Source organism: Salmo salar, chromosome 05 (assembly GCF_965601325.2).
Source record: "Salmo salar chromosome 05, fSalSal1, whole genome shotgun sequence".
Lineage (NCBI taxonomy): Eukaryota > Metazoa > Chordata > Actinopteri > Salmoniformes > Salmonidae > Salmo > Salmo salar.
Window position 1 is genome coordinate 66,185,356 of NC_138295.1, and position 27,309 is coordinate 66,212,664.

The 27,309-nt window shown below is 45.9% G+C and overlaps 2 protein-coding genes across 2 annotated transcripts in view; both read left to right on the plus strand.

Moving 5' to 3' along the window:
- lars2 (leucyl-tRNA synthetase 2, mitochondrial) overlaps window positions 1–12,397 on the plus strand; it is a 44,571-nt gene extending 32,174 nt beyond the window's left edge. Inside the window, exons 14-21 of the mRNA XM_014201261.2 lie at window positions 1,303–1,440; window positions 1,704–1,807; window positions 4,651–4,833; window positions 5,046–5,215; window positions 6,997–7,074; window positions 7,162–7,273; window positions 8,754–8,881; window positions 12,014–12,397. Coding sequence (XP_014056736.1) covers window positions 1,303–1,440; window positions 1,704–1,807; window positions 4,651–4,833; window positions 5,046–5,215; window positions 6,997–7,074; window positions 7,162–7,273; window positions 8,754–8,881; window positions 12,014–12,193 — 1,093 coding nt within the window. The 3' untranslated portion in view covers window positions 12,194–12,397. The remainder of the gene's footprint in view (window positions 1–1,302; window positions 1,441–1,703; window positions 1,808–4,650; window positions 4,834–5,045; window positions 5,216–6,996; window positions 7,075–7,161; window positions 7,274–8,753; window positions 8,882–12,013) is intronic.
- A 7,885-nt stretch (window positions 12,398–20,282) lies between these two features.
- Window positions 20,283–27,309, plus strand: part of LOC106605519 (LIM domain-containing protein 1) — a 31,923-nt gene continuing 24,896 nt past the window's right edge. Inside the window, exon 1 of the mRNA XM_014201260.3 lies at window positions 20,283–22,373. Coding sequence (XP_014056735.1) covers window positions 21,008–22,373 — 1,366 coding nt within the window. The 5' untranslated portion in view covers window positions 20,283–21,007. The remainder of the gene's footprint in view (window positions 22,374–27,309) is intronic.

Below are 27,309 nucleotides of genomic sequence, written 5' to 3' on the forward strand. Positions count from 1 at the left end.
CAAGATTGAACTCTTTGGCCTGAATGGAAAGGGTAGTGTGGAGTGCGATTGAGATTTGCGTCATCTGTGGATCTGTTGTTGGTGGTATGCGAAGTGGAGTGGGTCTTTTGGTTTCCAGGATGATGGTGTTGATGTGAGCCATGACCAGCCTTTCAAAGCACTTCATGACTACCGACGTGAGTGCTACGGAGTAGTAATCATTTAGGCAGGTTACCTTCACTTTCTTGGGCACAGGGACGATGGTAGTCTGCTTGAAAAAAATGAAAATGAATGCCGTCAAAAATGGATTGAATTGAAATGGATTTACCCTGCTGTAAAGCTGCTTTAAGAGGGTGCTGGCCTCTCCCTCTTTTATTTCTTAGCTGGACAGATTATGCCAGAACTGAAAAAGCAATTAAACTGTTTGAGCATCCTGTTGGCTTGCTGTGGCCTGGGCTGAGGTTTTGGTAGGGTGGGGGCCACCAAGAGGGTAGTGTGTTTGTGTGTGTGTGTGTGTGTGTGTGTGTGCGCGGGTGTGCGTGTGTATGTGTTTTTGGCCTGACACCAGGACACAGGGAGGGTAGGTCATTTTCTGCCCAGTGAGTCTAACTCGTTTAGCCAGTTCAATTATCCTGAGACATCATCCACTGGCAGAGAGGACTGTGTGTACTGTGTAAGGTGACACACACACACACACACACACACACACAGAGTGATATAGCGTTATCTAAGTAGCATTAGGAGCTTTGAGCCGAGGTACAGTGTTTTCCCAGCCGGCCAAACTAACATCTTCTATCCTCTTCCTCATTGTTGTTTGGTGACTTGGTCAGATCTACAACCAGACAATTCCTATCTGAAGGATCTATCTGAGAGGAAGGGTTACCTCACCTCTCCTCTCTGAGCTCTGATTACTCATCATCAGGATATACATTTATGCGTGTGTGCGTGCGTGCATGCGTGCGTGTGTGCGTGCGTGCCTGCCTTCAGGAGGATGCCCCTCGTCTGACTTGTGGGATAGATGTTATTATAGTAGCTACCTGTGCTAGCCTGCATAAGGCCCAGGCTGCCCCCTAGAGGATATATCTACACATAATATCAAAGACCAAACACCTTACACATGATGTAGTCGTATTTACTATAACAGCTTCTATAGTTGAGCTACTTGTTATATTGGTGAATCCCTTCCAAGATTATTATTCTCTCACTATACTGTAAAAAAAAAAGTTCAAAAATAACAAATAGACAGAAAACACCAAATATCAATTGGAGTGATAACAGTTTATTTCACTCAAACTAACTTGTGCCCCCATCTCTCCACCCCAGGCCTTTTGAGCGCTCCCTGGCAGATCACTGGCTTCCTGTGGACGTGTACATTGGGGGGAAGGAGCATGCTGTTATGCACCTGTACTATGCACGCTTCCTCAGTCACTTCTGTAGGGATCAGGGCCTAGTGGGACACAGGTACAACAACTATTGTTCACTTGTCGATATCAATAGAACTATTGTGCCAAAAGGTTGTACCCACTTAGGGGTGAATCCTAACTTCCAATGAAACGGAATTTTTACTTAGTCTCCCATTGACATCAAGTGAAAATGTCCACTTAAAAGTAAGTGGAAGCTAACTGAAGAAGGCACCATTGCCAAAACGTCTTTGTAACGTTTGTATAATTATCCCCTTCAGAAATAAATGTCAAAAATGTAAGCTCTTTGAATGTCCACTCCAGGGAGCCTTTCAAGAAGCTGCTGGTGCAGGGCCTCATCAAGGGCCAGACGTTTAGAGCTGCAGACAGCGGACAGTACCTGAAGAGAGACGATATCGACTTCACAGGTGGGCACAGCAGGGTGGGGACTTTACACGCCTGCATTCACAGGTTAGAGTTAGTAGACATCCCTCACAGATGGATTCCTGAGGTTTGCTCAAAAGGTTTTCCTTGTCAGGTCCTAGAAGAAAGAATGGAGAAGCACCGTCTTAACCCTTAGCCTACAATTTCTGCGTCCGGCAGAAATCAAATTAACATAATCAAAAAATACCCATGAAAATATTTCTGTTTAAGCAAGAGATATTGCCCTTCTGCATCTGTGGTGAAAGGTGGTGGAGCTACAGCGGTGTTTGTCAGACCATGAGACATCCCGAAAATCAGTCTTCTCACAAAAACGTCTGTAGCGTCCAAACAGTTTAGCCTACAAACTATTATGACCATTCTAAGATGACACTCTCACAAACACAGTGGTGTTATCCGTTTTGCTCAAGGATGACCACAAGCCTCACAAGAGTCATCTGCCAACTTCTGTCTGTAGCGTCCGAATGATTTGGGCTACACACTAATGTGTGTGTTGTGGAAAGCTAACACCTCTGTGGAAAGTTGAGACAGACTTGTCTGAAGGTCCCCGGTACCAGTTTAAAACATTTATGGAAGTACAGTTTATGGAGATGGTTTAGTACCTAAAATAAGGGGATACAGTGCCTTCGGAAAGTATTCAGATCTTATTCTAAAATGGATTAAATAAATGAAAAATCCTCAGCAATCTACACACAATACCGCACAATGACAAAGTGAAAACAGGTTTTTAGAAAGGTTAGAAAATGTATTAGAACTAAAAAACAGGAGCCTTATTTACATAAGTATTCAGAGCCTTCGCTATGAGACTCGAAATTGAGCTCAGGTGCATACTGTTTCCATTGATCATCCTTGAGATGTTTCTACAACTTGATTGGAGTCCACCTGTAGTAGATTAAATTGATTGGACATAATTTGGAAAGGTACACACCTGTCTATATAAGGTCCCACTGTTGACAGTGCATGTCAGAGCAAAAACCAAGCCATGAGGTTGAATTGTCTGTAGAGCTCCGAAACAGGATTGTGTCGAGGCACAGATCTGGGGCAGGGTACCAAAAAATGTCTGCAGTATTGAAGATCCCCAAGACCACAGTTGCCTCCATCATTCTTAAATGGAAGAAGTTTGGAATCACCAACACTATTCCTAGAGCTGGCCGCCCGGCCAAAAAAACTGAACAATCAGGGAAGAAAGGCCTTGGTCAGGGAGGTGACCAAGAACCCTCTGGTCACTCAGACAGAGCTCTAGAGTTCCTCTGTGGTGATGGGAGGACCTTCTAGAAGGACAACCATCTCTGCAGCACTCCACCAATCAGGTCTTTATGGTCGAGTGGCCAGACGGAAGCCACTCTTCAGTAAAAGGCACAATCGCCCGCTTGGAGTTTGCCAATAGGCACCTAAAGGACTCTGACCATGAGAAACAAGATTCTCTGGTCTGATGAAACCAAGATTGAACTCTTTGGCCTGAACGCCAAGCGTCACGTCTGGAGGAAACCTGGCACCATCCCTACGGTGAAGCATGGTGTTGTCAGCATCATGCTGTGGGGATATTTTTCAGAGGCAGAGACTAGGAGACTAGTCAGGATAAAGGAAAAGCTGAATGGAGCAAAGTACAGATAGATCATTGATGAAAACCTTCTCCAGAGTGCTCAGGACCTCAGACTGTGGCAAAGGTTCACCTTCAAACAGGACAACGACTCAAGGCACACAGCCAAGACAACACAGGAGTGGCTTCGGGACAATGGCCTTGAATGGCCGGACTTGAACCCGATCTAACTTCTCTGGAGAGACCTGAAAAAGCTATGCAGCAACGCTCCCCATCCAATCTGACAGCTTGAGAGCATCTGCAGAGAAGAATTGAAGAAACTCCCCAAATACAGGTGTGCCATGCTTGTGGTGTCATACCTAAGACTCAAGGCTGTAATTGCTGCCAAAGGTGCTTTAACAAATTCCTGATTTAAATGGTATGAATAATTCTATTCATATAATTATATTATATTTCTAAAAACATTATGGGGTATTGTGTGTAGATTGATGAGGGGAAAAAAACGATTTATTCAATTTTAGAATAAGGCTGTAACCTAACAAAATGTGGAAAAAGTCAAGGGGTCTGAATACTTTCCGAAGGCACTGTAAATACCTGATCTTTCTTGTATCTCTCAGATATAGGACAGACACATCAGAACAAACGTCCTTTTTTTTTTTTACTATCTCTTGTTCCATGTAGTGACTCATTCACTGCGTTTCTATTGGCTAATAGCAGTAATGCATTAAAAAAAAAGTCAATTTTTTTGATACCTTCTTAAAATTCTAAATCAAATAGCTAAATGATCCTTGGTATCTTAGAACAATTCCCCCACCTTCTGGGCTTAGACAGGGCTTAGACTCTAGACTAGAGGGTTAAAAGCCAGATCTTTCTCAGAATTCTTTTGTGGATTTTTTGTTGTTGTGGCTTTTCTCCTCTTCCCGTTGCTTGGCAACTGGGTAAACACGGACACTGGCTCCGTTCATAGAGGTGAGGCTTTATATCACTCTCTGAGGGCTTCCACACTGGACACACACACAGATGACTTCTAGCCCTGAGTAAACAGACTGATCAAGGAATTGACTGAAAGATTGTTCTGTCTGTTTCTCAGGAGGCTTTCTTTTTTTTTTAAACGATTTATCTTCTACTGTCAGTATTTGCTTTTTACATGTACATGCAGGCAAATCTGAAGTGGCACCCTATATTGTGCACTACAAAAGTAGTAATAGAGTGCCATTTCAGACAACGGACAGTTTGCTGGAGATATATACAGGTGTCCAGTGCTAACCATTGCCTTGTCCCCTGTGTCAGGTGAGAAGCCGGTGCAGGTGGGTAGTAAGGCCGGGCTGCAGGTGACGTGGGAGAAGATGTCCAAGTCGAAACACAACGGCCTGGACCCTCAGGAGGTGGTGCAGCAGTATGGCATCGACACTGTCCGTCTTTACGTCCTCTACGCTGCTCCCCCTGAACAGGACATCCTCTGGGACGTCAAGAGTGAGTTACACGCACCCTGTGACCCCCCCAACCCCCACCTCTACCCAACCAACAATAGACTGTGTGGCATAGCATTATTTATTTTGCAGTCAAATTACTGTATGTTGTGGGGGAGTTTAATTAAAAAATGTTAATGGTCCAGTACGGATGTTTATAATGTGTTTTGGCAGTTTTGTCTGTGGTGTAAAGTGTATATGTCTTGTCCCCGTCAGCGGACGCTCTGCCCGGGGTACTGCGATGGCAGTCTCGTCTGTGGGGGCTGGTGACCAAGCTGAGGAGTGCTCGGCAGGATGGGGACGTCCCCAACCCTTCGTTGCTGAAGAGGAAGGAGCAGGCAGACGCCAGGAAAATCTGGGAGAACAAGAACTTTGCCGTGGAACAGGTAGAATGTCCACGCTACATATCAGCACCCTTAGAATGTTACTGAACATTCCTAAACACAGAGAAGTCGTGTTTTCATTATTCTATTGTTTGTGTTGTACTACCCACCTTTACCAGTAGGTGTCACTAACTGCAGTCACTGTAGACTGAAACTGCCTTATCATGCTCAGACCTTATACCTGAATATGTAAATACATTGAATATTTGTATCATCCAGGTCTTCTTACGTGTGACATTTGAAATGGGTATTTGTCATACCAGTATTAGTCTCCCTCTTATGTTCCCGCTGCAGAGCTTGTCATCAAATGTTCAATTAGTGCTGCAGGTTTCACTTTTTAATTGTTTAAATTTTACCTTTATTTGTGGTGTGTGAATATGACACTGGAGGCCTCCCGAGTGGTGCAGTGGTCTAAGGTACTGCATCACAGTGCTAGCTGTGCCAGTAGAGATCCTGGTTAGAGTCCAGGCTCTGTCGCAGCTGGCCGCGACCTGGAGACCCATGGGGCGGCGCACAATTGGCCCAGCATCGTCCGGGTAAGGGGGAGGGTTTGGCCCGGCAGGGATGTCCTTGTCCCATCGCGCTCTAGCGACTCCTGTGGCGGACAGGGCGCAGTGCACACTGACATGGTCGCCAGGTGGACGGTGTTTCCTCCGACACATTGGTGCGGCTGGCTTCCGGGTTAAGCGGGGATTCTGTCAAGAAGCAGTGCGGCTTGGCTGGGTCGTGTTTCGGGGAGGACGCATGGCTCTCGACCTTCGCCTCTCCCAAGTCCGCATATATAAATAAGAAAAGATGATGACGCTGTGTTAACTATAGCACCTTATCGTATTCCATGAGGAATTATAGGCTACGTCCATACTGTGCATTTTAGCCTCAGCATTGCATAACAGGAGAAGCTGCTGTTGTCATTTCATCCTGGGATCTATATAGTAACCTGAGACCACTCTCAGGTCTGGCAGCCCAGAGCAGCGAATGGAAATTGATTTGATATCCAATAGTGATGCTTTCACACTTTATAAATAGCCGGCTTGTGTTCCAACTCCCTCAGTGTGGCCGGTGGGGTTTGATTCTCTTCTCGCCCTTCAGAGTCCGTGCTGTTAAAGGGCCCTGTTTGCGTGTGTATGGCCCGGCCCACCCTAAGCCCCCCCAAAGCCACGGCCATCCTTTGATCCACCCTCTGTCTTTGACCTTATCCCAAAGGCCCGTGCCAAAAGGGTTCTCTTTCCCAGAAGACTTAGCTGTGGAATGTTCACATGCACAGCCTTCTTGTTTTTAAACACAGTGTGAGCCAACCAGTTATCAGAACCATGTATAGTGATGACATGGAGAAAAAGCTTTTATCCTCTGGTCCTATTGTTGTTTTCCATTCATCACCATGAACCATCACAGGCAGCTGGGAGGTTCTCCCTGATACTATCCCTTACCACAGGGAAACATTGTTTTAGAGGGAGAGAGAGAGACACACGCACACACAGAGAGAGAGAGAGCGATAGAGACACATACACACACACAGAGAGAGAGGGAGAGAGAGACACACACACACAGAGACACACACACACACACACACAGAGAGCGAGAGACACAGAGAGCGAGAGAGACACACACAGAGAGAGCGACACACACACAGAGAGAGCCACACACACACACACACACACACACACACACACACACACACACACACACACACACACACACACACACACACACACACACACACACACAGAGAGAGACACTATGGCTGGATTTGATGCCACTGTGACCAACCTGTCTTGTGTTTCCAGGTCACAGGTCACTTCACAGAAGACTTCCTCCTGAATGCAGCCATCTCTCGACTCATGGGACTCACCAACACACTCTCTGTGAGTAGACACCGGTGTGTGTGTGTGTGTGTGTGTGTGTGTGTGTGTGTGTGCGTTCAATCTAACATCTTTCTCTGTCCCTCTCAGAACGTGTCGTCTGACGTGCTGCAGCACAGTGTGGAGTTTGAGGAGGCTCTCGCCACGCTCTGTGTGATGACCGCTCCCATGGCCCCACACCTGGCCTCCGAACTCTGGGCAGGTGGGCCACACACACACACATTGTGGGAATGAATGAATAAATAAATAATGGACAATAATATGAATATTTGTTTTCATCAAAAGATGAATGATGTGTCACATGATGTATTGTCATGTGAGTGTTGCTATGACGATCCCATTCCAGAGAGGGAAAAGGAATAGTCTGCTACATTCCTAGTGAGACAGAGACTGACTGGAGAGGAGATGAGAGGACCGTCTGGAATGATGATGTGGGTTTGGAAAGAATCCAACAGGAAGTTACCTCAGGGTGTCATGTTGATGGGGCCTCTTATCTAACACACACAACGCTCTGCAACGCCCTGGTGATGTCATCCCAGTCCATTGAGATAATTTGTGTGTGTGTGGTGTACCCATGTGAATACTTCAAGAATCTGAGTTGATGAACCAAAATAGGCATGAAAAGCTATGCAAAGTCAAGGTCTAGGAGTTCAGTACACAGTAATTTCACAGGAATCTCCTCCAGATTGTGACTAAATATCCCCTGACCCAAACTGAGAATCCCCAGCCCTATCACATGAACAATGTAGCTGATGCTGAGTCAGGACAAAGGTTGACCCATGTGATCTGATGGTATAAAAATAGCCAGAAGAGGAAGTGTGCCCCCGCACTGTCCAGTAGAACATCCCCCTATTGTCAAATACACAGAAACAAGCCCTCTCTTGAGGGGCTGGTGCTAGGGGGCTGGAAATAGGGGCTGTGGGGGCTGGGAGTAGGACTGGTAATCTGGGGCTGGGAGCACTGGCGTGCTGGGAATAGGGGCTAGGGGACTGGGGGCTGGGAGTAGGATCTAGGGGGCTGGGAGTAGGAGCTTGAAGGCTGGGAGTAGGAGCTTGAAGGCTGGGAGTAGGAGCTTGAAGGCTGGGAGTTGGATCTAGGGGGCTGGGAGTTGGATCTAGGGGGCTGGGAGTTGGATCTAGGGGGCTGGGAGTAGGATCTAGGGGGCTGGGAGTAGGATCTAGGGGGCTGGGAGTAGGATCTAGGGGGCTGGGAGTTGGATCTAGGGGGCTGGGAAGACTGGGGGCTGAGCGTAGGAGCTAGGGGCTGGGTGCAGTGGTGGGAAAAAGTACCCAATTGTCATACTTCAGTAAAAGTAAAGATACCTTAATAGAAAATTACTCAAGTAAAAGTGAAAGTCACCCAGTAAAATATTACTTGAGTAAAAGTTTTTGGTTTTAAATATACTTAAGTATCAAAAGTAAATGTATAAATAATTTCAAATTCCTTATATTAAGCAAACCACATGGCACAATATATGTATGTGTGTGTGTGTGTGTGTGTGTGTGTGTGTGTGTGTGTGTGTGTGTGTGTGTGTGTGTGTGTGTGTGTGTGTGTGTGTGTATGTATATATATATATATATTTTTAATTTACAGATAGCCAGGGGCTACAATAAAGGGCTATAAAAATCAAATGTGATTGGTTGATTGCTAGTTTGTGACACGTTGTCTTCCCCTCCATTCAGGGCTGAGCCAGGTGAGGAACCCCCAGAGCCCTCTCCTCTCCCGCGGAGGAGATGTGCTGCAGCAGCCCTGGCCCACCCCAGACCCTCTGTACCTGGAGACCCCTGATACCCTGGAGCTGGTTGTACGGGTGAGGCTGTCAAACGCTCACTACCACCTGGTACTCAAGGGAAAGGGGCATCCCTAGTCAGTTGTACAACTGAATGACTTCAACTGAAATGTGTCTTCCGCATTTAACCCAACCCCTCTGAATCAGAGAGGTGCAGGGGGCTGCCTTAATCGACATCCACGTCTTCGGCGCCCGGGTAACAGTGGGTTAACTGCCTTGCTCAGGGACAGAACAACAGATTTTTAACTTGCACCTTAGAGACTTCTGCCCTATGTACATAGTCATTGAACACTGGTCACTTTAATAATGTTTATAGAATGTTTATTGTTCTGAAATCGTATTGCTCCAAAATCATTTATTTGGATCACTGAGAAATAAAGCGATTTGATGACTTACTTTATAGGTACATACTGTATTCTCAACATAGCTCATCCATATAACTACTGCTGTACATACCTTCCTACTTATACACTGTATGTTGTTCATACTGTCTATGCACACCACGTGTTTATATTCCGAACTATGACATGCTCGTTTCTTCTTGTTGGGGGGAATTATTTGTGTGTTTGTGTGTTAGTGTTGTACTGTTAGAAACTTACTGCACGGCTGGGGCTAGAAACACAAGCATTTCCCTGCACCTGCTTTTACATCTGCTGGTCTGTTCGCAACAAATAAACAATGATTTGATTTGACACACACACACCTCTTACACACTCAATCCCCTTTCACTCACACACATGCCCATACACATGCCAAGGCACAAAGCCCTACAGAAAATGATACAGACTGAAAGAAAGTAACACTCCCACACACTCACAGGCATACTCTTGTGTAAATACTCAAAATTGTACTCACACTCCCTTGAACCAAAACAGCCATAGCCCCATTCATGCACTCACTGTCTGTAATTTACACAGAGCCTATGATCATATGGCTTGAGAGGGAATGTGTGTGTGTGTGTGTGTGTGTGTGTGTGTGTGTGTGTGTGTGTGTGTGTGTGTGTGTGTGTGTGTGTGTGTGTGTGTGTGTGTGTGTGTGTGTGTGTGTGTGTGTGTGTGTGTGTGTGTGTGTGTGTGTGTGTGTGTGTGTGTGTGTGTGTGTGTGTGTGTGTGTGCGTGTGTGTGCGCGTGTGTGTGTGTGTGCATGCAGCCCAGGAGGCCTAGGCAATCAGCAGGCAGTCCAGCTGTGGTGGCGGGGTCACAGAGTCAGCTGCTCAAAGATCGAAGTCTCTGAGAGATCCCTGCTGGGGGGAATCAGAGTCCTCACACACACACATCTCTAAACATTGACTCCGATAATGGATAATAGCCAGCTAAAGACTGCGCTCATCTGAAGTAGATGTTTTCCTCCTCTCATGGCCTGTCCCATGAGGGAGCTGTAATCCTTTCAAACACACACACAGACACACAACCGTTTACCTTTCCACGGTACACGATCATCCCCCGACACAGTAACACACACACACACACACACACACACACACACACACACACACACACACACACACACACACAGACACACAACCGTTTACCTTTCCACGGTACACGATCATCCCCCAGACACAGACACACAACCGTTTACCTTTCCACGGTACACAATCATCCCCCACACACAGACACAGTAACACACACACACACACCACACACACAGACACACAACCGTTTACCTTTCCACGGTACACGATCATCCCCCAGACACAGACACACAACCGTTTACCTTTCCACGGTACACAATCATCCCCCACACACAGACACAGTAACACACACACACAGACACACAACCGTTTACCTTTCCACGGTACACGATCATCCCCCACACACAGACACATTAACACACACACACACAGACACACAACCGTTTACCTTTCCACGGTACACGATCATCCCCCCCCACACAGACACACAACCGTTTACCTTTCAACAGTACACGATCATCCCCCAGACACAGACACACAAACGTTTACCTTTCCACAGTACACGATCATCCCCCAGACACACAAACGTTTACCTTTCCACAGTACACGATCATCCCCCAGACACACAAACGTATACTATTTCTCCCATTGACCCTTTGGCACCTGTATGATGATGATGATGCTGGTGTTGGTTGGGATCTGGTCTGAGGCCTTGATGTGTGTTTCCCCAGCCTAGCGGTGCTAACCTCCATCTCACTGGGACTCTGACAGACTGAGGCCTTGATGTGTGTTTCCCCAGCCTAGCAGTGCTAACCTCCATCTCACTGGGACTCTAATGACAGACTGAGGCCTTGATGTGTGTTTCCCCAGCCTAGCGGTGCTAACCTCCATCTCACTGGGACTCTGACAGTCTGAGGCCTTGATGTGTGTTTCCCCAGCCTAGCAGTGCTAACCTCCATCTCACTGGGACTCTAATGACAGTCTGAGGCCTTGATGTGTGTTTCCCCAGCCTAGCGGCGCTAACCTCCATCTCACTGGGACTCTGACAGACTGAGGCCTTGATGTGTGTTTTCCCAGCCTAGCGGCGCTAACCTCCATCTCACGGGGACTCTAATGACAGACTGAGGCCTGGGTTTGGCCCACAGAGCAGGCCAATACACACACGTGTACTCTCTCTCTCTCTCTCTTTCGCTCCCTCTCACACACACACAAAAGTGCACACATGCACTGATTAATTACGAGCTTATCTTAACACACACAAATATACAGATACCATACACATAATACACACACTCATAATTGGGAGAAAGCTTAGACGTGACCCAAACAGACACACACGCTGATACACAAACATACAAAGACTGGAAATGAGGAATAAAGGTTCCTCCTACTCCGCTGTAGAGGATCTGACTGCCCAGCCCATTTTCACCACAAGCTGGCTGTTTTTAGACAGCTCAGGTTACACACACAGTTTACTGAAAGGAGTGGAGGAAAGGCATATGCGTGTTCTATAGTCCCTGATGTAATTAGAGCGCTTTCGATGCAGCCACAGCCTCCACTAAGAGTTGTCTCAGTCAGTGTACGTTATTTAATATGTCTGGACCAAAGTTTGCTCTCACTCAATGTTAACTAGCGATGTAGAGTATTTTATGGGAGGAGGTCAAAGTATTCAGGTTTGTGCTCTTAACCTTTTGGGTTTTCTCTCCTCCTCCCTTCCATCTCTCCCTTTCACCTCTCAGATCAACAACAAGGTGTGTGGGACGGTGTTGGTGCCTCGACAGGTGGCCCAGGATACGGAGCAGGTACGGGAGCTGGTTCTGGGGAGCGAGCTGGGACAGCGTCTCCTAGGAGACCGGACCATCAAGAAGGCCATTCTGTCCCCTAGGACCGCCCTCATCAACTTCCTCATAGAGGAGTGACCACTCAATCCTGGATGCTGATTGGTGGACTTTCATGTCAATCAGAAGACCGCAGCCACTCACAGACTTGAAGGCAGGGACATCATGTGAACGGAGGGATGAAAGACTATTTATTTGAAAATTAAAACAATAACTAGTATGAACAGACATTTTTGTAAAAAAAACAAACATCTTTAGGATGTGAATAAAATGATATATTTTGCATTTGGTCTGATCTTTTGTGAAATGTATAAAGCTGAAGAGGAAAATGAGCTGTTTGTGCTATAGAACCTACAGAACATAGTGCTGAAACTAGCATCATGAAAAGCTGATGAGTGAAATGGGACATCTGTCGGTCAGTTGTAATACAGGGAGTCATACACTGAGACTGGAAGTGTTTTCAGACTGGATGACGTGTATCACTTTCCCCTTGTCACCATGGTGACACCAGACCCTACTCCAGTGCAGAGGGTTGTTTTGCAATCTGAAGTCACCTTGTTAATATACTGTCATGCATGGTTATGAGGTGACATGGCTCCAGTGTGTCTTTAAGATCTCTCCCCAGCTATTCAACAGGTGAGTGAGGATTAAGCCACATAGAGTCCACTGATAAATACTGATATTGTGATGTGATTAGGTCCCACTCATGTTGGCCTCTCCATCAGTGGCTTCCAGTTCGAAACAGAAGTGCTGATGAGCATCCCAGAACCAGGACCTCTGGCCTCAGTGGGAACACAATCACGTTCCTTTCAGAACACTAATTCCATAACCACACAGAACTCCATGTATGTTGTTGAGACAGACTGCAGCAGGGACAGGGACAGATAAGACAGGGCTCAGGACAGCGTGAGTCAGCCAGACCAGAGAACAGACTGAAAGGTGTTGATTCCTGTCTGTAACTGTCGCAACAAGAACATAGAGGAATTTGACTGGCGTCTGGAATCACAGCTGGTATTCTGATCTGACTGACGATGTCATCAGTGTATTGGCCAATGGATACAGGTTGCGGCTGGGTTGGATTGATGGGGTCATAAGAATGGGACAGTGGTACATGAAGTGACGAGGACACAAGTTATTTGAATCCAGTCACCCCTTACCACAGCCCATTGATTGCCGGTCATTAACATCATCTATCAGTGAGCCACCTCATGGCTTGTAAATGGGACTCTCCTTCACAACATTTATATCTCCCCTTCCCTGTCATGTATACCCCAGTGACTGAGCACAGAGTCCTCTGTCTAACATCTACTGACTAGACCCATTACTCGTTCTAAGTGAATCACTCAGATCATGTTGCTGGCAGGCAGGACGTTTTATTCCAGTAGCAATTAAAAGGGTCCACCACAAAATGGACAGCTCCCTTCAGCAGGATTAGACATGCATTCTGAGTAATCAGGAAGTTGTCATTTGATTACCGGACTCTATGTGATGTGCCAGTCTCAAGATCAGTCTGTCAGTACCCATCTCTTGTTCCATCCTGACCTTCTATGGTCCTTTTATATGAATTGTATAGCCTTATGCCTGTTTTGATGTTACTCCTTTTGTGTGAATGTTACTCCTTTTGTGTGAATGTTCAAGGTGACATTGTATGTATGTAAATGATACACAGACCTTATAATGTATGGTCTGAAACTCTGGGTCAGCTCAGAGAAGTAGAAGCCTGTCTGTCATTCTATTATGATGTTGTTGTGTTAGATTTGACAAGGTCGGACAGTGTGAAATGTGATCAGGTGGAACATTTAAATTACAGGGAAAAAGGGAGACAGATTAATATAGGGGAAGGGGGACATGGTTGATTTTAAAGAATGGCAAAAGCTGAGCGGTGTACTATAGGAAGCCTTTCTGCCTCAGTGAGCCCCTGACCTTTGACCCAGACCCCCTGGACATTCCATGTGTATCTCTGACCATCAGGTGGACAGGAAATTACTCACAGGAGAGACAGAATAACAGGAAGTTAGAAACATGACCAGGAATTAGGGGAGGAGCTAAGGACCAATGGCCCTTTTAGAAAACAATTCCCCCACAATCCTTGAAGTAGTTGCAGCTGATTTGACGGAATTGGCTTGGTGAAAGCGTTTTCACTCGATTTTAAATTGGATACTTATTAGCTGATAATGACTGGCTGAGATACCCTAATAGTGCAGTTACGAGCAGTAATAACCAGGTGTTATCCTAATGTTGCTGTAATGTAGTCAGGCTGATGCGAGGGAGAGCTGTAACACACTGGTCTGGACAGGACAGGAGCCCGTTAATGCAGAAGGTGGCTTGAGCTTTGATTGGTTCTCTCAAACATCGTTTTTTTCCCCTGGTGGGTTGAAACCTCTCCTTGTTTGGATTTGAAAATCCAACAGTTGTATTGGAAGGGGGGCGGGGCTCGTGGGCTGTGTGTAGCTGCCCATGTGGGTGTTTGAGTGAGAAACACAAAGGCGAGCCAATCAGTAAAAAAGCACAGCCCCCTTCATTATCCACGCATCATGAAAATGACTCAAGCTGAACTGAGTACTTGATTTATTTTTTAGTTGACAGACACCATAGCTGTTTTATGAGAAGGTGCATACATGTTTTGTTCTCATGGTGTTGCAAGTGAAATAACAGAACCCAACCTGACTAGTACTCTCTTTACTGGTGTTGTCATCAGAGAGAACAAAATGGAGAGAGAGGGAAGGAGAGAAAGATACATTCTAGCTACTCTCATTCAGTCCTATCAGTGTTTCTCTTTTGGCACATGTGGTGTGTTTTGTTTCACACTCTGCTGAGGCATGACTCAGGGCTGTGTGGGATATATGAGGGAGATGGTTGTGAATCGTTATCAGGCACCTGATTCCCTCCCCTTTCTCTCTCACAGTGTTGTTATTGCTAGTTCACCGTTATATTCTCACTCTGGATCCACAAGTGTTCTAGCCTGGAATCCACACTGAATATCACACAAATGTAGTGAAATGGACACACTTGCTAGCCAACTTCAGCAGTTTTCTCATGGTGTTTTGAGCTCCCTGCCCACTGCCTTCGTGGAGGAGAGAGACACTAAGCAGGTTTCCATTGACCCAGGTTTATTTGACAAAAGCATTGTAAAAAAAATTATAATAATCATTGCGACATCTGTAATGGAAACGGCAGATATAGAAATGTTTAAAGGTCGAAAACGTTTTTATCCGTTGGACAGGGGTGGATTTCTTTTGTCTAACTTTTTTTTAACAAATGATGATGATGATGAAAACTCCTGTATTTAGAATAAATGATCATTGACGAATAATTCTGAAGGTACGCGGAGCACGTGATGTCATAGCGTAGCCTAACTATAAACTCCACTCCACATTCAATTCTAAATGCCAAGCTAAATGCTTGCTAAACACATTTGCTTTGCAGGACAAGGATTGTCCTGATTTTCAGGACTGCTTGAATTGCTTCGCTTTGCTTTTCTGGTTGGCCGGGAAGTTTCACCATCCAATTATTTCAGATCTGCAAGTTTCACAATGGCACAAACCATGGTGATATGTGAGCACATGAGACATTAGAATATGGCAAATATAGTCACTTTATTGCATTCTATCCATGCTGACTTTCGCGGGCTACCTAGACTTGAAACAGGTGTCAGGACATATGGGCTGAGGCAATTTATTATTGCGCAATTTGCCTAAATGGGAAATGGAAACACTTCAACCACTACATTTTTATTCAACAATATAGGTTATTGCATGATTCTTTTTTAGTTATGACGTCATTACATCCAAATGTTTTTATCGACACACAAGATAGTTGAATGGAAAAGCACCCTAGCAGGCAATTGTCGCATCTATTTTCTATGTAAACTTTCTAAATGTCGACAAAAAAATCTCTAGATAATTTATTGGAGACATCGTGTCTCAGAGGAAGTCTTGTGACAGTTAATAGTGATAAAAAAAGTCAGGTATTACTTTATGCTCACATAAATACATTTCATTGCCCAGTTATCGTACAGTATATTGACACAGTTCAGACCAAAATTCCCCTGAACACACATTTAATTGTGTTAGCAATAGCCCCCGAGACATTTGACACCTTCATCAGCGCGGCTGTTTCCATGGCTACTGTAAGTCATTAAATAGGCAACAATATTCCTCTGTGACTCAACTACCAGAGGAAGACCACAAACCTAGCAGCAGGCCCTCTCCAAAGACTTACAGAAGGTCTACATTAACATAGTCTTTAATGGGTTTGAAAGTTTCCCCCGCCCCGAGCTTGGCTTGGTGGAAATGCAAGGGTGGAGTATGAGGGCTAGTCACACAAGCATTCTCCATTTCACTAGGCTGATCCCAGCCTGCTTAATTGTTTGAAGGGGATAAAACATACTAACCTGGTACAACCAGACTGATCTGGCAAGCTTTATATATAAGCTCACCAAATCATTGTGTGGTTGTACAAGGCTAAAAACATACAGGAGCTGGCTAATTGTCTCAGACTGAACTAAATCGGGTAATTTGGTCGTCTCAGGATATATTGTCTATGCCTCCATTGCACAATGAGGCTTGTCTGTTATATTTAATGGTTTTGATGATAAAGCTAAAGCATTGGTATGTCTGGTAAAGGACCACATTAAGCCACAGTTATTCTGTTGTTTACCTCTCCATAGCAACACATCACTTGGAGCAGGTTGGCTCAAGTTCTTTTACATTCCAATTTCATGTTTTTAACTGTACATTGGTATTTCATATTTTTAAGACATTATGAAATTAGGTCTCAGTTCTATTGCTAATTTCACCTTTTCCAAATGAAAATGTAACAGCTTTGTTGTTGCCAGTGGCGTATATTCATGGGAGCCAAGGGAAGCCAGGTTTCCTAAAATAAAAAATGAGTCTCTGTGTTTCATCATTTTTCTTAAATTCGCAAGAGGCTGAATGTATCTCACCGGAGAAAACATCCGAGCGAGCGAAACAGTCCCCCTTTGTCTCTGTATGTGTAGCTCATCTATCTGATGCTGTCTGGTCAAAAAGAGTATGACATAAAATAATAGCCAATCAGAGTTGAGCTAAACTGACTGAGCTCAACTGTGAATAGTCCTGGGGCACCAAAAAAAAGTGTCAAGGGAAGCCAGTTTGGATTTGGCTTCATACTAATCACATCATATCGAGAGCAAAATGTAATTGACAGAAACAACTTAAATTGTTGCATCTCGTTATGTTGTTGTCCTGATGGCTAGCTAGCTACTGTAGATAAAATTGTCCCTTTCCTAAATTAGCCATGGATGGAGATAGGGATTTGGACTTGAGGTTTTACTTATTTCTCCATACTGGCCAATGATTATAACGGTAATTCTGATCCAACCAAAAATTCATACATTGTGCCCCTGGCCTGAGAGGATGGAAGTTGAATATGTAGCTAGATGGAATAGGCTAATGTTAACTAGCTGGCCCTTTCGTTCTCCATGAAAGGAAGTTAGGCTAGCGGGCAAGCATTTTAGCCAGGTAGTCTAGGACAACAAAAACTAAAACCGTGTACTGTATGACAGAGTCATAGACCATTTTGTTAACATGAAAGAGTGGAGGATGGCATTGATATTTCTCTACAAGTAGGGTGAGCCGACATGTTTTTTCAACTTGCACGAATTCCACACACACACACACACACACACACACACACACACACACACACACACACACACACACACACACACACACACACACACACACACACACACACACACACACACACACACACACACACACACACACACACACAGAAATCAGAACCATGGACAGCCAAATCATATTTACCTTACATTGATTGAACTAAATTGTTTTTGGTATCGTTTAGATGTCATTGTATTAGCATAGGTGATTTGATGATGTTGAAATGTTGATGTTAAAATGGTGCTGGTTTTGTGGTGAAACAAATGTGTTGTTGAATTTATTTTGCCATTGTATCTTCTTATTGTCTTGGCCTTAGGTGTATATTTCACGGTGTTAAGGCATATGAACTAACAGGTTATAGAGCAAACAACCAATTATGGCTTGGCTTTCCCAGTGATTTTACCCACGCACCACTAATGGTTGTTGCCAGAAACTGTACCATTTGCTGGGAAGGGAGAGCTCTGCCTTAATAAATATCCATATTCTAATTGTTAGAGCTGATTAATCCGAGCAGTGAAACAACATGATTGTCACGGTTGTCGTCGGTAATGGAGGACCAAAACGCAGCAGGTATGTGTAAGCTCATCTTGACGTTTATTAACTTCCCAAAATAAACACCAAAATAACAAAACAAGTGAACAAACGATATACAGACAGTCTGGCAAGGCACAAGGCTAAACACAGAACAATCTCCCACAAACACACAGACAAACACACCCAACTAATATAGGACTTCCAATCAAAGGCAACACCACACAGCTGCCTTCAATTGGAAGTCCACCCCAATTAACTCTACATAGAAACAGACTACCTAGACTAAACATAGAATTACATAAACATAGATCATAACCCAAAAACCCGGAAATACTAAATCAAACACCCTTTTACCAAAACACCACCCCGAACCACATAACCCAAATACCCTCTGCCACGTCCTGACCAAACTACAATAACAATTAACCCTTATACTGGCCAGGACGTGACAATGATTTTCTCCAACAAGATTTCCATCACAATCTTAATTAGCTCAAAATCGTTCCTGCCTGTTGTTGGTAGGTATTTGCATGGGAACGTTATAAACAAGTGTACTAAGCTCCTTTTTGAGGATGGCTGTTTGTGGTGACCGTTTCCTAATTAGTGTACAGATGGTTACTGACTGTGCCTTATAAACATTCTGTTTTGATTACATCACAGCCAGCCACCACTATCACAGTCTCCATGCTTCTACGTCTACAGCTCGGCTCCACAGACAATGGGATTCATACACAGTACATAAAGTCCCCACCAAGGACACAGAAAAATACACGTGTCCCAACTTGTCAGTTTGAGAAAGACCCTCCCCCTCCTTTCCTACACAGTAATGTTTACATATTTTGCATTACTCATCTCATATGTATAAATTGTATTTTATTCTATTCTACTGTATTTTAGTCTATGCCGCTCCGACATTGCTCGTCCAAATAATTATATTTTCTTAATTCCATTCCTTTACTTTAGATTTGTGTGTATTGTGTGTATTGTTGTGAAATTGTTAGATATTACTGCACTGTCGGAGCTAGAAACACAAGCATTTTGCTACACCCGCAATAACATCTGCTAAAAACATTTATGTGACCAAAACAATTTGATTTGATTAGTACAACAATACTTCCCAGCCACAAAGCACCATTGTATATTTCTTATGGGAATCCATTAATAGGTCAGGTTATAGCTCAGGCTCATACAGTCTATGATCTTAGCACTACCCCTGCCCTCCCTCTCCTCCCACCAACTTTCCACCCTGGGTCGGGACCTGGAACACAATAGAATGGGGGGTATAATCGGGCACAGCGACGATGCTCTGGTTTCTTGGAGCCTCTGGGCGCTGGAGGTCAAAGCCTGTTTATTTTCCATCGTGTACCTGGTTAGAGGGGAATGAGTGACATCATACATCCACGACAGTAGAGGGGACAGAATATAGTCATCAGTAATTATTAACCAATATGCCATGGTTTTCCCTAGCATTGAATAAGCGGGGTGAGCGGCCTGCTCTGCTCTGGACACCCTGAAAAAACTTGAAAACTTGACACTTTTTTTTTTAACTTAAACAAGATGTGAACATGTCAAAGCAGCCGATACGCATCTGTCAGCACATCATATGAACTTGAGTCTTCTGAATGTATAAATCCACAATAACCATATGTGGCCAATTTTTTGGGGGGGACTAATTCAGACTGCAAATCACACTTTGTAACCCTACATGATTCCTTAGCTATTACACTGTTGATTCATAATGAACTTTAATTCAGTTGGTTCTGCACCAACAAGGTAGCCAAAGAGATTGTGGGTATAAAGTAAGTATATCAATAAACAATGTGTGATTAAAAAAAAGAACATAGCCTAAAGGTAAATGTTTGTTATGCTATGTGCCTTGAGTTATCTGGGGGTCCGGATATCGTACCTCAAAATCTACCCCATAATGAAGTGAACACTGCGCCTTTAAAAACAAACAGCGCTCCCTAATCCCACGGTCGACTCCACACTATCCACACTCGGACCAAGAGGTTTGCTTTAGTTCAGTATATTTTTCCGTACGCACTTGTAATAACTGTTCAATTATAGGTGAGCTAAATTAGCGTTGTGATAGGACCCCACTGGAATTTGTTTAGCAACTTGCGGGAAAAGTTTGGAACTCATGCACTCGCTACAAAGTTGCAAACAACGTTTTTTGAATGGAAGCTTCGGCAGTGAGCGCCATAGTGAAGTTCGGAAAGGGGGCGCAGGCTGGGGTCGTAGGCTATCTGATCTGACTTTATAACCAGACAGTATCCTGTTGCGAGCAGAGTCAGCTGGCTCACGGAGGAGAGGACGGAGCTTCTTCTCGCTATTATTCGGATCTTTGTCCATTCCGGAGTAGGCCTAGGCATAATTGCTTCCGCGGGATAGCTGACACATTACGGGAGAAACTGTAATTCAACTTCGGGTCGGGATCTCCACGTCAGAATACCGCTTGACAGTGCTCTCTCTCTCTGCTGCCTGGACTGGACAGTAGACTGGTAATCTTTTACTTTGGGAGTGACGAGGGTTTGGATTTAATCCTTTCGTTTCAGTTGTTTACTGTGTTTAACATTGTTTTTATTGGCTAGCCTACTTTTTATTTTATTTTGGACAGAACGTTTTTTTTGTGAAAGTTGTGGCTCGAACCTTAAATCAGATCATAGTTTATACACATTTTGTAATTCACTTCAAGATGGATAAATACGACGATTTGGATCTTGAGGCAAGTAAATTTTTAGAAGACCTCAATATGTATGAGGCATCTAGGGACGGGTTGTTCCGAATGAAGAGGGATGCAGGGAACAACTCCGACTTTGAAGAAACTAGGAGGGTTTTTGCCTCCAAAATGACAAAAATCCACATACAGAAACAGCAAGAGGAAATTGCCAAAAACAATTTGGCAGTGAGAATGAACGGGGGTCACAACAGAGCGGCAGACAGCACGTTTTACACCAAAGACAGGCCGCCTATCAATAGCTACAGACAGGCAGGAGAAGCTGCTGCCAAGCCTCCCATACTCTCTGGCCCTATGCCAGGCACCGCCAGTGCCGCGAGTCAGTACGCGCCCTATGACGCTCTGAAACACCATTCACCCAGTCAACAGCCATACAGCTACGGAAACAATTATGATAACAAGGAGCGTTTTGAGCCGCATTCTTACCACCACGCCTTGAGTCCCACCAGCCCAGGGAACGCACGCACACATGGTTCTGTTCACCCTGCCAGTCCCTCTGGCACTTGGGCCTCTTACTCTTCCAGCCCTGGTGGATCATCAGGGCTTATGTGCAGCCCATCTCAGCAGCCCCCACACCACTCACCATCTCCCTCCTTCTCCGACAGCCTACCATCTCCGAGCCCCACTAAACTGCACCAGAGCAAGGCTGCCACTCTACTAGTGCGGCAGAGACCCCCCATGGTGGCTGATGCTGGGGCTGCAGCAGACTGGATGCGGAGCTTGGGGAACCCAGACCTGTTAGCAACGCTCCCTCTGAGTGCCTTCACTGGCGGAGCTGACCTGTACCAGCATCTGTCTCCCCAACCTGCCCCTGTTACACCGCCAACAGGCCCTTACTCAGCAGCATCCTCCATGGCCCCAAGACCAACCGCCAACCAGGGAAATCTACGCCAGAACGGGCTCTCTCAGAGTCATGTGGCTCTCACCCCCAGCCCCACCCCTGCTCAAGTGGCTGTCCCAGCCCCACCTGCACCCCCATCTGAGACAGCCCAGCCCAAAGCCACCACTGGAGCTTACTTCCCTGCCTCTGCCTCTCCCTCTGGAACCAGTGTCTCTAGATGCTTTGGCCAGGGTCAAGGTGTAGGCCAGGCGCAGGGCAGGCAAGTGGCCATGGGGGTGGATGTGCCCTCTGGCCTAGACAGCCAGCTGTCCTCTGGGGGTGAGGCTTGCCAGCTCCAACCCCAGCCCCAGTCTCTCAAACTGCCCTGCCAGACTCTCCATGTCCAGCCGGAGCAGGGGCCGTCTGCCGCCGAGATCAAATTAGAAGCCCTGACCAAGCGTCTGGAGAAGGAGATGGACGCCCAGCCAAAGGCAGACTTCTTCGGTAAGCTTAGTTTGACATTTTCATCGACCTGGTGTCTCTCTTTAATCAAATTCACTATTTCTCTGTGTGGGTCACAGTGTGAAAATGGCCCACTGTTCAAAACTTTTCACCTCGTTCATTTAACCTTGTCTTTGTGTATGTGTTGGTTTTCTCATGCCAGATCAAGTGGAATAGTTGTGAGGGCATCCTAGTGGTAATTCTGTCTGTGTGTATGTTTCTGATCATCATGGCAGATACTGTTGTTCAGTGTTGAACTCGACAGACAGACAGACAGACAGACAGACAGACAGACAGACAGACAGGCAGACAGGACAGACAGACAGGCAGACAGACAGACAGACAGACAGACAGACAGACAGACAGACAGACAGACAGACAGACAGACAGACAGACAGACAGACATTCTCTCCCCGATCACATCCATTCTCTCCCCGATCACATCCATTCTCTCCCCGATCACATCCATTCTCTCCCCGATCACATCCATTCTCTCCCGGATCACATCCATTCTCTTGTCATGTGTTTTGCTGATTTACTCACTCTTTCCAAATAATATCACATGGCCGAGCACAGACCCGGGCTTGCACATTCTTGCTCTAAGCCGCCATGTGCATGCTCGCACACACACATGCATCCATATACACACAAAGGCACACAGGCACACACACCCACCTTTTGTACGCAGCCACAGTCTGGGGAATACAGACAATGACAACTGAATAACAACACCTGTTAGTGTTTTTCCATGTAGCCTGTAGCTGCCCTAGGATACATGACATCAGTCTCTTGTGTAGTTTAGTTTAAGTACAGATGAATATATAACTGGTTACGAGTAAATTTACTCTCTTCCCTTTTAATGCAGAAATAACTATTGAATATAACGTTTGTGCCCAATGTGTGCAACAGGAGAAGTGGAAGTGAAAGAGCACATGTTTGGTGGGGCTGATCTACAGATGAGAAAAGCATTGAGGAAGAAAGAAAGAGGAAAAGGAGAGAGTGAGAGAGAAAGAGGTCGGGCAGGAGGAGAAGAGAGAAAGAGGTAGGGCAGGAGGAGAAGAGAGAAAGAGGTAGGGCAGGAGGAGAAGAGAGAAAGAGGTAGGGCAGGAGGAGAAGAGAGAAAGAGGTAGGGCAGGAGGAGAAAAGAGAAAGAGGTCGGGCAGGAGGAGAAGAGAGAAAGAGGTCGGGCAGGAGGAGAAGAGAGAAAGAGGTAGGGCAGGAGGAGAAGAGAGAAAGAGGTCGGGCAGGAGGAGAAGAGAGAAAGAGGTAGGGCAGGAGGAGAAGAGAGAAAGAGGTAGGGCAGGAGGGGAAGAAAGAAAGAGGAAAAGGAGAGAGTGAGAGAGAAAGAGGTCGGGCAGGAGGAGAAGAGAGAAAGAGGTAGGGCAGGAGGAGCAGAGAGAAAGAGGTAGGGCAGGAGGAGAGGAGAGAAAGAGGTAGGGCAGGAGGAGAAGAGAGAAAGAGGTAGGGCAGGAGGAGAAGAGAGAAAGAGGTAGGGCAGGAGGAGAAGAGAGAAAGAGGTAGGGCAGGAGGAGAAGAGAGAAAGAGGTAGGGCAAGAGGAGAAGAGAGAAAGAGGTAGGGCAGGAGGACAAGAGCGAAAGAGGTCGGGCAGGAGGAGAAGAGAGAAAGAGGTAGGGCAGGAGGAGAAGAGAGAAAGAGGTAGGGCAGGAGGAGAAGAGAGAAAGAGGTAGGGCAGGAGGAGAAGAGAGAAAGAGGTAGGGCAGGAGGAGAGAGAGAAAGAGGTAGGGCAGGAGGAGAAGAGAGAAAGAGGTAGGGCAGGAGGAGAAGAGAGAAAGAGGTCGGGCAGGAGGAGAAGAGAGAAAGAGGTAGGGCAGGAGGAGAAGAGAGAAAGAGGTAGGGCAGGAGGAGAAGAGAGAAAGAGGTCGGGCAGGAGGAGAAGAGAGAAAGAGGTAGGGCAGGAGGAGAAGAGAGAAAGAGGTAGGGCAGGAGGAGAAGAGAGAAAGAGGTAGGGCAGGAGGAGAGGAGAGAAAGAGGTAGGGCAGGAGGAGAAGAGAGAAAGAGGTAGGGCAGGAGGAGAAGAGAGAAAGAGGTAGGGCAGGAGGAGAAGAGAGAAAGAGGTCGGGCAGGAGGAGAAGAGAGAAAGAGGTCGGGCAGGAGGAGAAGAGAGAAAGAGGTCGGGCAGGAGGAGAAGAGAGAAAGAGGTCGGGCAGGAGGAGAAGAGAGAAAGAGGTAGGGCAGGAGGAGAAGAGAGAAAGAGGTAGGGCAGGAGGAGGAATTCAACTGGTCAGCAGAAACAGATTCGTAAAAGGCCCAAGAGCATTGCTTTCTGCTCCTTTTATTAAGCTAGTGCCACGCAGCACCCAGTTTGCGTGCTCTCTGGAAATTGTTATCTGGAAATAAGGGAGAGAAAATAAGTGCTTGGCTGTCTTTCCCCCAGCTATACTGCTGTACTGTTGTTCTGTACCAGACCTGTACTCTGTGTGCTGCAGTTAGAAACTGCTGACAAGGTTATTACTCTGCACTGTGAGCCCAGTTCCAGGCTAGTCCTGTTACTCACACTGACACGGTACCCATGGGAAATATGGGTACAGTATACTATGTCCTGTGGGTAAGGCCAGGAGTTTTTCCTCCTCACCAGATGACCCTTTCAGGAGAAACTACAGATGCTGGTTGTCATAGGTTATGACAAGGTTCTAACTCCTTGTCCTAAGTATGTACTACTATGTATGTACAGTCATTATTAAGACTTGTGTGTGAATGGCAATGTTGATTTGGGAGAAAGTTTAGTTCACATGGAAGCTTGGGTTCGGCATGTTGAGGCAAGGCCAGTCATCAAAACGGGACGTCCAGCCGAGAGAGAGCGAGAGAGAGAGGAACAACGAGAGAGAGAGGAACAACGAGAGAGAGAGGAACAACGAGAGAGAAAGGAACAACGAGAGAGAGAGGAACAACGAGAGAGAGAGGAACAACGAGAGAGAGAGGAACAACGAGAGAGAAAGGAACAACGAGAGAGAGAGGAACAACGAGAGAGAGAGGAACAACGAGAGAGAGAGGAACAACGAGAGAGAGAGGAACACATAGCGTGCACTTGTCCAGCAGTCATAAAGCATCTCACTGCCGCCACGTAAAAGGAATTTCCTGCAGGAACGAGGAACGTCAGTCAGGATTGTAATTCTCGTCCCAGCCCCCCATGGGTCCACTCATTCAGTATGTAAGGGAAGATGTTCTGGGACATGTTGCTGTCATGCTGAACAGACTCACACAGATTCATAAGCACACATGTTAACATGTTATAGAGATTCCTGTGGGGGGCCGCAGTGGAAGATGGTAGAACGTTTGTGTATGACAATACTGTAATGCTGACACGCTCACAGCACACACACCCAGCACACACTCATTTTCTGCGTCATGCTGTCGCGCCAGACAGATGCAGTTCCTGGCCTGGTCTACGTACTGAACTGAAAGAGAAGCTCCATTCCTGAGCTGCTTTTTCCACTGAAAGGAGAGGAGTATTCTCTCAGCCTGAACCATAGGTCTGGATGCTCAAAGAGCAAGCAATGCAGATGCAGAAGCGCAGTGGCTAGGAGAAACTCCCTAGAAAGCCAGGGTCCGAGGAAGAAACGTAGAGAGGTACCAGGCTCCGAGGGGTGGCTGTGTCGGGTGAAGATTATAAGAGTACATGGTCATTAAGGCCAGATTGTGTTGAGTTACTCCTCTCTACCAAGCTAAACTATGGCTAAATGAAGAACCATAATGGGAATGATGTTCTATTCCACAGTTATCAGTTCAATATTTGGTGTCATTTATTAAAGGATTGCCTAATTTGTATGATACAGTATATTATTGACCAGTGTGACTATAGAGTATTAAGTATGTAAGCCATATTTAAACTGGGGGCATATACCTAGTGATTTAGTAGGTTCATGTAAAAGGGTGATTAGTGTGGCCATCCTAAAGGCTCATATGGGCCACTTCCAAAATGATACCCTATTGCCTATTTAGTGCACTACTTGTGACCAGGGCCCATATAGTAGTGCACTGTATAGGGGATAGGGTGCCATTTCAGATCCATGCCTAGGGAGTTCCAGCCAGCTAGGGCTGGGGTCTCATATCATACACACTCTGCTCTGATTGGCAGAGCTGCAGCTGGATGTTCTGGGAAACTGAGTGCGGTGCCAAACGGCTGCACCGGGGGAACACAGAGGAATGTCTGGAGGACGGGACGAGGCTGAGGAATATAAAGAGCGGGTGGGGAGCACACTTAGTTTCAGAAATGATTAGATTAGCAGAAGGTACGTCGGGTTAATTTATAGAACCTTTTGTCGCGTCTTTGGCTGTGAGAGAGAGCGAGAGGGAGGTAGAGCAGGGAAAGAGAGGCAGAGCGGAGAATCGATTTATGGGTGGGAGGTCAGACAGGAAGGGTGAGTGGTGGGACAGGACAGAGGGTGGAGGGGACCCCCCCCCCCCCCCCCCCACACACACACAGATAGTAGAGGTTGAGTGCTTTGTATTGTGTTGTGATTAAGGATGGCTTTTTCCTATCAGGCTGTAGTCTATCTGTGGACTGGACAGTTTACCTTAACTCTTCCCAGGGTGTCTTGGCTTCTGCTTTGGCACTCAATCTGTACCCCTGACAAGTCCGGCAGGAAGCCTTTGTGTGTGTGTGTGTGTGTGTGTGTGTGTGTGCATCTCTCTCTCCTCCCTCTTTATCTCTCTCTGTGTCTGGGCCTGGGGCCTTGCTTCAGTGTTTAATTGGTTGTATAAGTAAATGTGTGTTAGTGTAGTGAGAGAATGTTTTTGTGATGCTAGGCTGTTGTTTTGGGTGGGACCAGTGTTGATGTGATTTCATAATGTCCTAGCCTTGGATTCTAATACTTCCATATGATACACACACACACAAACTAGTACTATCATAAAAACTATTACTAAGTGCAGTAGTCTTATTTGGCTTCTAACATGACAAGTCAACTACCATAATAT